Below are 12,267 nucleotides of genomic sequence, written 5' to 3'. Positions count from 1 at the left end.
GTGCTCCAGTTTAATGCATTTCACCTTGGACAGTCCATGTTAATTTTCTCAGAAACTGTTCTAGATTCATAATGAAATTATCCACAGCCACATGGCCATACATGGAAATATTATAGGGAGAGCCCTTCAGTACATTGACATGGGGTGTTGCTTTAATACAGGTCATGGTGGTGTGAAAGGGTGATTGTACGACTTCTATCAGAAACCTACCAGTTCACCGGGGGGTCCTGGGGGGCCAGGCCTACCATCTCTGCCTGGGGGGCCCTTTAAAGGAGAGACAAATGTAAGAAATGAGGAAAGCATGAATCACCCGACTGGAGGGGGGGGGGTTTAGAATCATCCCGGTGGAGGCGATGTGGGTTCCATACCTATAATATTTACTTACACTTTCATTTTTTCTGCTAAATGATATGGGAGGGAAGGATGGATTAAGAGAGGGAGAGAGGGAGGGATGGAATGAGATGGTGTCCGAGGGAGAGAGGGAAGGATGGAGTGAGAGAAGCAGGTAGGAGTAGAAGAGTGGGGGAAATGATATTCAGGGTGAAGGAAATTAACTCACCTGATTTCCTACAGGTCCAGCTGGTCCTGTTGGGCCAGGGGGTCCGTAAGGACCCTGGAAAACATCCCCAAAAGATCCCCCAGAGTAGAGACACAATTAGCAAACCCCCAAAAACACATGAAATACCCCCCAACTCCCCTGCCCCCCAGTGTGCCGAATGTTGGATTTTACACTGTGGGCCTCTGCTCCTACCTGAACTCCAGGCTTCCCCTCTGGTCCCCTGGGGCCCTGGGGAAACAGGACAGTCACACTGTTAGCATGTTAGCATGTGCTCCTCTCTCATTATACACCGTATGTTCGCATGAGCTCCTCGGTCATTACACAGCGCATGTTAGCATGTGCTCATCTTTCACTACACACTATATGTTAGCATGTTAGCATGTGCTCATCTCTCACTACACACTATGTTAGCATCCGCTCCTCACTTATTACACACTACATGTTAGCATGTTACCATGTACTGCTCTCTCATTACACACTGCAGGTTAGCATGCCCTCCTCTCATTATAAGCTGCACGTTAGCATGCCCTTCTCTCATTATAAGCTGCATGTTAGCACGTCAGCATGTGCTCCTCTATCATTGCACAGTTCTGCTGGATGTCCCTTTCTCTGCTACGTGCTGCAGTTACACTCTGTGCGCTGCTGAAAGCTGCTCAAGGGAAATTTAACAGGTTGCTCTCTCCTTCCAGGGCAGACACTTTGCACTTTTACAGCTGTGCTGCTGACCAGCGCACATTTTATACACCAGAATCACCCATCTTCATACATCCAGCTTAACAGGAAAAATAAAATAAAAAACAAATAGACTATCCATTGACTCTGAGTCCAAGTCCTCTCACTTGTGCTGTATGCTCACACAGCACACTGACATTACACACTCGCACTGCACAATTACATTACACACTGATACTGCACACTCACACTGCACACTCGCACTGCAAACTTAGACTGCAAACTCACACTGCACACTCACATTGCACACTCACATTGCATACTTACACGGCACACTCACAAGGGCTTCTCTGAGTCTAAATTTTGTTCACACAATCAATGTAAATGCTTTTTCAAAACCCAGGCCAGTTTAAAATCAACTGTGATCCCCTTTGAGTTGGGAAAGCTGGATCCATCAGCTCTAAATCAACTGTGATCCCCTTTGAGTTGGGAAAGCTGGATCCATCAGCTCTAAATCAACTGTGATCCCCTTTGAGTTGGGAAAGCTGGATCCATCTCCTCTAAATCAACTGTGATCCCCTTTGAGTTGGGAAAGCTGGATCCATCAGCTCTAAATCAACTGTGATCCCCTTTGAGTTGGGAAAGCTGGATCCATCAGCTCTAAATCAACTGTGATCCCCTTTGAGTTGGGAAAGCTGGATCCATCAGCTCTAAATCAACTGTGATCCCCTTTGAGTTGGGAAAGCTGGATCCATCTCCTCTAATGTACGTGGGGATGACTCATTGCTGACCCACTATCCAAACATTGACAACGTGAAAACATATTACACAAAAGCACCATGATTCAGCAGATTCTGTATACGGTGAAAACAAACAGTATCAATGATAAAAACAGACTCTTCAGAACAGCAGTGAAGTGGATGTGAAAGCTACGTTAATGCACGGGCTCACTGGGCTGAGGAGCCCTAAGCACTGTACCCACCGGGGGCCCTGGGAGGCCCAGGCCTGCATCGCCCTTCTCCCCCGGCTCTCCCATCAGACCTGGGAGCCCTCTCTCACCCTGCAGAGAGAGAGAGAGGGGGGGGGGGGAGAGAGAGAGAGGGGGGGGAGAGAAAGAGAGAGAGAGAGAAGGAAATAGGGTGAGGGAGAGAGAGATAGGGTGAGAGAGAGACATTATTATCCTAGCATTAAAAGACAGTTCAATGTATATACTGTATGGTTGCATTACGCATTCAGGGCCTGGCATGCTAGCGTGCTATACCTTTGGCCCCCGAGAACCCCTGGGTCCGGATGCTCCTCCTGCCTGTTATGAGAGAGATGCAAAATCAACCATCTGACATCAGCTCGGGGGGCCTGTCCATCGAAAGCAGGGCTGCCCAACCTTTTCTTCCTGGAGATCTACCTTCCAGTAGGTTTTCCATTTGCCACAGAAAATTTTATTAATTAGCAACTCAATGAGATCTCTAGCTGTTGAACGAGGTGAGCTTTGGTGAGTTTTTAGTGAGTGAAAGCCTACAGGGTCATGGATTTCCAGAAACAGGGTTGGGCAGCCCTGAAACACATAACTGTGCACAGAATCACTCAGGGAGGGAGGTTCCAGTGAGCTGGATGTGAAATCCTTGCTAGTTCACCGCCTTTTTAATCTTTAACGGGGTTCAATAGCACAGGTGCTTCACAAAGTCTCAGGATGTATAAACATCAATACAGTACAAGAAACGGGTTGCCATGGATAAGAGAGTCTGCTAGCCACTTCCTAATAATAGCAATATTGAAGTTCAGCTATAATAGCGCACAAACCATGAATGTGAACGCCCTACACACAGAAATGGACTCTAAAGCACTATTTCCTCCTGGCTGAACTCTGTGGCCGGGGCTGCAGCTGTCCGTCAGTGCGGTAAAGCTACGCCTCCGATAAAGCGCCCTGTAAGCGCTATTTACAGAGTCCCTCTGATAGGAAATTGATCTCTGCGGTCAGCCGCGTACATTAGCGCTACAAGTAGCCCCCACGCTGCAAAATGTAAATCACAGCACTGCGCTATGGGAGAGAACAGACCGACAGGAAGCAGACATTAAACACTCATTAAATAATAAAGGCTAACCGGTCACAGGATTAACCCTTGCGTCCTGTTTGATTATTAGCTGTTTGATCCTGGGTCAAATACACCAAGAACATTATTGGGATTTTAAAGCAATACAGAAATAACATTTATGCAGCTATATTCAATATTCCTATATCTTTGTCTCAATTTCAAACGATATAAATAATGTATCTGGTTAAAGGTTGCAATTTACCTGTGCTAGATCATATTTAACAATAAAACTGTCATTCATTTTTTTAGAGTATGTGATTTATAATAAACAATCTTCTGGAATGAAGGTATGAGGGCATAAATCATGTGTGAAAACCTAAAATTAAATTGCTATATACCTAAAAGTATATTGCTAATATTTATTGGTTGCAATGGCTCAATTATTTTTTCATCTTTGTCTGATTATGTTCAAGGAAAGCATTCAGGCGAAAAGATGAAAAACAATTACAGATAAAAAGAACCAAATTTGCACTGGTTTAGTCACTGATTATGAAATAGATCACTCAAAAGTATTGCTCTTCTTGTACTGAAAGTTTAAAATGTGTCAATTTGACCCAAATTGAACACAAGGGTTAATGTAGACTGTGGCCAGTTAGAACGCATTTTGGTTTATGAAACAATGTATCCGTGTAAAATGAAAATTGTAGAATGTAAAATTGTATCCTTGTCCCCCTTTGCTTTCCTCCCGATTTGGAGTTTGATGGTCCGTCTCATGGGCGCACCATTTTGGAAGAATGCACACGAACGCGCGTTTCCCGCTGAAGCGTATGCTGCCGCTGCCAGCTGGTGCATCGTTTCGCTGCAGCCCATTGGCTGAGCGTGACCGCCGTTGCAGTTTGTGCAGCTCAATGGGGCTGCTGGCCTCAGCCAGCCCTGGTACAGAGAGTACTGAACAGCAGACTGTAAACAGCATCCACACACGGTACATACTGTACTGAACAGCAGACTGTAAACATCATCCACACACGGTACATACTGTACTGAATAGCAGACTGTAAACATCCACACACGGTACATACTGTACTGAACAGCAGACTGTAAACAGCATCCACACACGGTACATACTGTACTGAACAGCAGACTGTAAACATCATCCACACACGGTACATACTGTACTGAATAGCAGACTGTAAACATCCACACACGGTACATACTGTACTGAACAGCAGACTGTAAACATCATCCACACACGGTACATACTGTACTGAATAGCAGACTGTAAACATCCACACACGGTACATACTGTACTGAATAGCAGACTGTAAACATCCACACACGGTACATACTGTACTGAATAGCAGACTGTAAACATCATCCACACACGGTACATACTGTACTGAACAGCAGACTGTAAACATCATCCACACACAGTACATACTGTACTGAATAGCAGACTGTAAACATCCACACACGGTACATACTGTACTGAATAGCAGACTGTAAACATCATCCACACACAGTACATACTGTACTGAATAGCAGACTGTAAACATCATCCACACACTGGTACCCCGAGTCTTTGCAGGGTGAGCCTCCAAATCTCTCTGTGTATTCTCACAGGCGAGAGTTGCTCTTGTCATAACCAGACGTGAGACCAAGCAGGTGCTGAATTTAGGGCTTTGGGACAAGACAATGATTCTCAGCACACAGCAGAAATGAGATGAGATTGTGCTGCTGTTTGAGGAGTAGCTTCCAGGCACGCTGTTCTCAGCACTGTAGAGCCGGGTGAGAGCGGGGGACTCAGTAACCTGTGAGAGTGGGGTCTCACTAATGCGCTCTCACACCGGCTGCCTCTGCCACTCTCTCTCTCACACAAATTCCCCCTGCTTCACCAGAGTGCGCCAGAACGGTGCAGTCAACAGCCACGCTGGGCTCCCATGACCCAGCATTCGCCCACCCAAGCACGCTCGCACGTACGCTCGCTCACAGCCACGCATGTATGCACACACGCACGCACGCACGCGCACGCACACACACACACACACACACACACACACACAGTGTGTGTGTGTGTGTGTGTGTGCATGTGTATGTGTGTGTGCGCACGTGTGCATGCGTCCGACTGTTACACAACAAGTGTGTGCCTATCTGTGTAGATTCCAAATATCCAAATTCATTCTTGCCCACTTCCATTAAAAAATAAGTAACTTTGTATAATAATGATTTAGTACAGAATGCAAACTCAACACAGATATGTCCCTGTCATACAAAGATGAGGTAGAGGACCCCCTCATGAACATCACAACCCCCTTACTTCCCACCTTAATCCCCACACGTGCCCCCACCTTAAACTTACCGGATTGCTGGATGATCCTAGTCCTAGGGTTCCCGGCTCCCCTTTGGGACCTGGGGGGCCAGGGGGTCCCGTCACCCCCCCCGAGTCGCCCTGAGAACAGGAAGAGAGGGCCGTCACGCAGCATCACGCTTGCCAGCGGTCACCACGGAAACAAATGGGTCCTTGCTCCTTTTCGGGTGCCTGCCACGCCCCTCATTAGGGGGCTGCGTAAGTAGGCTCATTAGGAATCACGGCGCACGCCAGCGGGACGTACGACACTCTGAGAGGCCCAGGACCATAACAACGTCCAGGTTTCATCAAACCCTGCCTGCTCCGTCTGGACTTGAGGAAGGGGTTGGGGGCTGGCTGACTTTTTTCCTGCTGTTTCCACCCTAAGACTTGGTTTTATGTAACAGTGGAGGGTTCTGCGCGTTTAATAAAAGGAACGTTAAAAATTTGGAATCCCCGCCTGCGTTGGTTCTCTCCTCTCAGTCACTCTCCCTCTCCCTCTCCGTTACGGTGTCCCACAGCGAGCGATTCAGCCGGTAGCACGGTTTAAAACACTGACTAAAACACTGAGGACGGAGTGTGGCACAGTGGGTAAGTGGGTAAGGAACTGCGCTTGTAACCGAAAGGTTGCAGGTTCGATTCCCGGGTAAGGACACTGCCGTTGTACCCTTGAGCAAGGTACTTAACCTGCATTGCTTCAGTATATATCCAGCTGTATAAATGGATACAATGTAAAGTGCTATGTAAAAAAAGTTGTGTAAGTCGCTCTGGATAAGAGCGTCTGCTAAATGCCTGTAATGTAATGACTGAAGGCAGGGGGGAGAGCCTCGCTAGCGGCCGTTCGTTCATCACCGCACCGCTTATTTGGCCGGTGAGCCCCTGAGTCTCTCACGAACGCAGAGATATCCGAGAGAGAGGAAAGGAGAACAAGGGATGCTAAAGACGAGTAAAGAAAGAACGAGGGAGAGGGCGGGGGCGAGGCAGGAGGGGCGTAAGGGCGCGTGACTGATTTTTACGGCATTCGGGGTGAAGGGCCGCGTCGTCCTAGCAACGTCTCTCCGGCCAGAAGGTAACTTTACACGAACGCCATTTTACGGACAGGTTCCGCCGAACGCCTTTCTGGGAGAAAACGAACGCCAGCGAATCGCTGTCGTGTTTCCTTTCATGGCGGGATCGAATCGTTTGATTTTGCTCTTACGGTGGGATTCGTTTTCATTGCGCTTGAATCCCGTATTCGAAGCAGCAGGCGAGGTCTCATTTCAAGGGACTATCTGCACTATCAGAGAGAAGACTATAGAGAGGCGAGCATTTTGCAAAATGAGTAGCTCATAGAGTGTGATGCATTTGCGAAGCGGTTAGCATGTAATGAACTTTGGGAGCGTGGAATGGTGTGAACATATTTTAGATATTGAGCAGATGCTCTTACCCACAGTGAATTAGAGAGCTTAAGTTCTTCCCTTTGTACAGTGGGATATATACAGAAGCACTACAGGTTAAGCACCTTGCTCAAGAGTACAATAGCTCTGCCCCACCTGGGAATCAAACCTGCAACCTCTGGGTTACAAGCCCACTTCCCTGCCCATTATGCACACTGCTGTCTTTAACAGTGATATATACTGTACACTTAAATATAAAGTTCAGTCACGCTCTGGTCAATGTGGTACAGTTTCCCAACAATCAAAATGGAGATCTTATTACTTGCCTCCTTGGTACTTATCTTCTTTCCGTGAATTTATAAGCCTCATTAATGCCTCATTAATAGATAATAATGCACATTTAACGACTTGAACATTGAACTGATAGGACACTGAAGTGTTAGTGAACAGGGCGATTTTTCGAGAGAGCAGCAGATCTCTGTAAAGACAGGAAGTGACCGCAGAACGAACAGACACTGTAATGACACGGTCAGCATGAAACTGCGAGAGACCAGAGGAAGCTCGAGTCCCGGAAATAAGAAATAGAAACATAAATACAAAGGCATTGTCACACCCCCTAACCCCCCACCCTCACCCTCGCCCCCCCCCCTCCTTCCAGCACAGTTATTTTGATACATTTTTATTTTTATATGTATTTGATTTCCAAATCCACCTTCTCTCCTTTAAGCCCGTCTTCTCCAGGCCGTCCGGGGTCCCCAGGAGAGCCCTGAAATTGACGGGGAAAAAAAGACGCATCTATCAGCGACGTGTTCAGCAGCCCCTCCTCCGTCCTTGCTCGAGACAGAATGTTCTAGAGAAACATTTTCACTGGCTGGGATTATCAAGATCCCCCCCAGCCCCCCCACTCCCCCATCTCCATATTTGGGTAAAGACAGATGCTCATTACGGAAGGCAGGTGCCGGGAACAGATTGGGTCCGCGCCCGCGTTCTCCGCGCGCAAAGCTCTCAAATCTCCTCGCCTCCCTGCTAATTAATTCTCAAATTTCATTACTGATCATCGATGTAACATTTCAGCTTTTTTTTGTTTCTTTCCTTTCTTTTTTTTTTTTTTTTCCTGGAAAGGGAAGATGAGGGACGGGAGAGACGGAGAGATGATGGGGAAGGAAGCGAGGGGAGGACTCTCTTACCACGTCTCCCGGAAGACCACGCAGTCCCAGGGGTCCTGGCGGGCCCTCTTTGCCCTGTGAGGAAGGACGAGGTACATGAGACCGTAAAAACGAAACCGTTCAGAAAACTCAACATTTCAAGGCGAATTCACTAGATTTTTTAGTTTAGAGCTTAGCTTAGATTTTTAACTTGTGACGCCAACTAAAACTCATTAGTTTTCTTGTTCAAAAAACTTAAATTTCATTGTTAGTAAAAGTTAAATTTTCTGAACTAAGAAATGTTAGGTGGCATAACTTGAATTCAGAATTCAAAAAATTAAGTTAAGCTCATAACTAAAAAAAATTGTGAAGCAAGTCACTTTGAAATATTTGAGTCTTCTGAAATTTTTTGTGCGTGATTGGCTTACAAAACCATGGGATTGGCTTACAAAACTTGGCAACACCTGCACACCCAATCAGACAAAGGCTGACTGTGTGTAAGCCAATCGCACCTCTTCTTAGAGTATGCTGAGACACCCCTGCTCCGTCAGTGAAAGCAAGCTGGGCTCTCTCCTTATTATCGGCTAACTCGATGGACACACTGCACACAACACTGCATGAAATATGAATAACTGTATACTGCGTTTTCCTTTCAAGACTTTTTTTCTAAAAAAAATTAGAAGGATGAGCCGTTTCCAAAGCCTGTATGACTTCTGCAGGCTAAAAAAATCCTTTCTTTACAAATGAATGAAAATTCTGTTAAAAGAATCCTCTGATTTTAGACACTGAAACCAGTAGCAATCTCGTGCAGAGAGGATCTTGACTACAGCATCTCTAATTCATGGGGAAGGATGGTCAGTTTCAAAGCGGCGTACATTGAAATGGCGAAGGCTATTTATGTTACACGGTACAGCCCTGATACAGACGCTCTACAACACAGCCTGTCTCTGTGATACTGTGTTATAGCCTGATTCTACGACACAGACTGTTTCTGTGTTATAGCCTGATTCTACGACACAGACTGTTTCCGTGTTATAGCCTGATTCTACGACACAGACTGTTTCCGTGTTATAGCCTGATTCTACGACACAGACTGTTTCCGTGATATAGCCTGATTCTACGACACAGACTGTTTCCGTGTTATAGCCTGATTCTACGACACAGACTGTTTCCGTGATATAGCCTGATTCTACGACACAGACTGTTTCTGTGTTATAGCCTGATTCTACGACACAGACTGTTTCCATGTTATAGCCTGATTCAATTACACAGACTGTTTCCGTGTTATAGCCTGATTCTACGACACAGACTGTTTCCGTGTTATAGCCTGATTCAATTACACAGACTGTTTCCATGTTATAGCCTGATTCTACGACACAGACTGTTTCCGTGTTATAGCCTGATTCAATTACACAGGCTCTGTAGTACAACTGTATCCCCTCCCCCTCCACCCACCACCTTCATAGTAGCCTTCAGCTGGTTCATATCTTGTGGAATCAAAGGTAAACATCAATGACTGCACACCGTAATGATTCATCGCTGCTGACAAACAGGCTCGGGAATGTCCAACCCCCCACCCCCACCCCTTACACCCCACACCCTCCCCTCTTACACCCCACACCCTCCCCTCTTACACCCCACACCACACAGGTGAGACCGCGGGGTGCTGCGGTCCAGTGCACCGTGAGCGCTATTCGGGACCGGGGAGGGGGAGGGGTTGGGGTGGGGGGGTGGGAGACCGGAGAGAACGCACCTCTACGCCCGGAGGTCCCACTGGGCCCGGCGGTCCAGTGCTTCCCATCGCCCCCTTGGAGAAAGAGAGAAGGGAGAGAGAAATAAAGAGAGAGAAGTAAAGAAAAATCATTTAATTTCAGGTAGAACGCGTTTCGGCACAAGTACAGTACAGCGGACATTGGTGAGCACCGCTCCACAGAAAAGCCATCCCTGTGATTTTTCACAGGCTTATTTTTTTCTTTCTTGCTTTTCAGAGACATGATATAAAACCAGGACGGCTCTTTCTTGCTTTACAGATCATTTCAGTCGCTTAGATATTTCACGCCCACACTTCCATTAGAATGTCTGCTCCTTTGGACAAGAAATATTCGGCTGGCAGCCCAGGGACCAAATTCAATCTGCCACGAATGTGCTCTGGGTCCTTTGTTCATTGGGTGGAAAAGAGCATACAATTGAGATGCATCAGAAAGTGTGATGATGCCCAAGTTTGCATATGCATTGTGACAGCACACCTCCCATCAGTGATGGAACAGTGACAGCGCTGAACTGAGAAAGTACTGCATCTACTCTGTTTAAACTGAAGGGCAGAGAATATCTTTATTATGACTAATATAAAAGATATTATGACTAAGATATGTACTGCATTAAACTCTCAGGCCTTCCCCTTTCCAAGGGCAACAAGGAGTTGTTTTCTATGACACCAGGGAGGAACAGTGCTGGACACCATTTCCCAAAAACTCTCAAAACTTGTTTGATAAAAATATGGATAAGGTTAGGGGTTGTTTCAGTATTCATATTATTCGTTATACATAGCCAATCATTTACTTTGTTGAATTTTCCTATATGCTTACGCATTCATTATTTACCGGAAGTAGAATTATATTATTATTTTATAATTTATATTTATACTATTGTACTATTTTTGATTATAAAATGTGGGGACTGCCCCAATTTTCCTAAATTCAGACTTATCTAATGCGCTGTGTGTAGGTGCTGGACTCATTCTGCAGAAATAAATCCTATCTCATATACAGAGAATACTGCCCCACAAAACGTATACATCTTATTCACATACTGCATTACAAATATCTGGCACATTCAGACGATTTTAAATAAGGTTCTGGCTTCAAAAAAAGAAGTAATTGAAGAACCCTGCTTTAGTTCGAATCAGAACCAGTCCCTGTAGGGTACTGCCAGCAGAACACCTGTTTTGTCTGTTTTGTGAGAGCAGTGACTGTTTTACTTCCTTGTTAGTGAAGGGGTTGAAGGTCTCCATAGTGACGGTAAATCGGATTTGGTTACCTTTAGACCGGGGGGTCCTTGGATGCCAATATCGCCCTGGTGACGTTGGGAACGAAAAAAGAAAAAAAGTTATTTTTCTGGATCACTCTGACTTTAATTGAAACAGAAAAATTAAACAACGTAGACGTACACTAGAACACATCAAGACTTATTTGGTTCGCTCTCTCTCTCTCACTTACTGATGAGCCTTGTCTGACCAGCTAACCCTTTTCCACTCAAAACCTTCCCTTTAATTTTCTCTCAGACACAACGTGTCGGCATTTAAGGCTCCCGTACAGGTAACACAACAGTGGCATTCCACTGGAATTACATACCAGACTTTCCGACACCCACAGTTCCACCTGACAACATCATTATCGTTTAAACTAAATAACACCTTCGACTCGATATCAGTCCCCATCAGTCAGCCGTCTCCTTGTGTGTGGAAACTGTGTCTCCCCGTGTGAAGACGTATTCTACGTATTTATTTATTTATTTATTTTTACGACTTTATTTTCTGCAATGCATGGACATGTTTCCCTTGCGTGAGCTTTAATATTTTTGGTCCCAGGCTCTCTAGGTTTCGATGTGCTTTGGATTGCTTTAATGATGAAGAGTGCAGGGAAATCAAACCTGAAATTCAGTAAATTTACTCTGGGTACACACACGCTATTTCAGACCATTTGCTTGCTTACAAACCTGAATGCAATAAACTGAAGTGATTCTGAGGCTTAAGTATCTAAATCAGAAAAGGATGAATACCGACCCACTAACCACTCAGTCAGCATAGAGCTGGGGTCTGGACAGCCCAGAATATAACATGAATTGAACACAGAGAATTTTTTATTCCATATGTAATGGACTGCAGGCAAACACAACTGCAATTACTGCTGTGGTTCACAAGATAAGCTATATTAAAGGGCTATCCCCCCACAGCAAAAAAAAATTGCATTCACATCGCATTAAACTGTAAAATACACAGTACTAAACATGATAAATATGAAGCGAAAAAACCTTTTAAAATAAAAATAAAAAAACAAAATACTAAACAGGATGTTTGATCTCCCTCTACTTCTATGATGAAATGCACACTTTAAAATATCCCTTCAAGAATTTTCTGCAAGAG

General features: G+C 45.3%; 1 protein-coding gene across 2 annotated transcripts in view; it reads right to left on the bottom strand.

Moving 5' to 3' along the window:
* The window catches only part of LOC135244645 (collagen alpha-1(XIX) chain-like), a 123,869-nt gene that overhangs the window by 30,308 nt on the left and 81,294 nt on the right, over positions 1-12,267 (bottom strand). For both annotated transcript variants that reach the window (XM_064317106.1, XM_064317107.1), the window contains exons 26-35: positions 11,163-11,198; positions 9,880-9,933; positions 8,169-8,222; positions 7,694-7,747; positions 5,618-5,707; positions 2,493-2,534; positions 2,214-2,291; positions 752-787; positions 560-613; positions 211-264 (exon numbers count right to left, since the gene is read on the bottom strand). In XM_064317106.1, the coding sequence (XP_064173176.1) occupies positions 211-264; positions 560-613; positions 752-787; positions 2,214-2,291; positions 2,493-2,534; positions 5,618-5,707; positions 7,694-7,747; positions 8,169-8,222; positions 9,880-9,933; positions 11,163-11,198 (552 nt within the window). The remainder of the gene's footprint in view (positions 1-210; positions 265-559; positions 614-751; positions 788-2,213; positions 2,292-2,492; positions 2,535-5,617; positions 5,708-7,693; positions 7,748-8,168; positions 8,223-9,879; positions 9,934-11,162; positions 11,199-12,267) is intronic.

This window comes from Anguilla rostrata, chromosome 18 (genome assembly GCF_018555375.3).
Source record: "Anguilla rostrata isolate EN2019 chromosome 18, ASM1855537v3, whole genome shotgun sequence".
Classification (NCBI taxonomy): Eukaryota; Metazoa; Chordata; class Actinopteri; order Anguilliformes; family Anguillidae; genus Anguilla; species Anguilla rostrata.
Note: the sequence above shows the minus strand (reverse complement) of the source record. Positions and strands in the feature narration are given on the sequence as shown.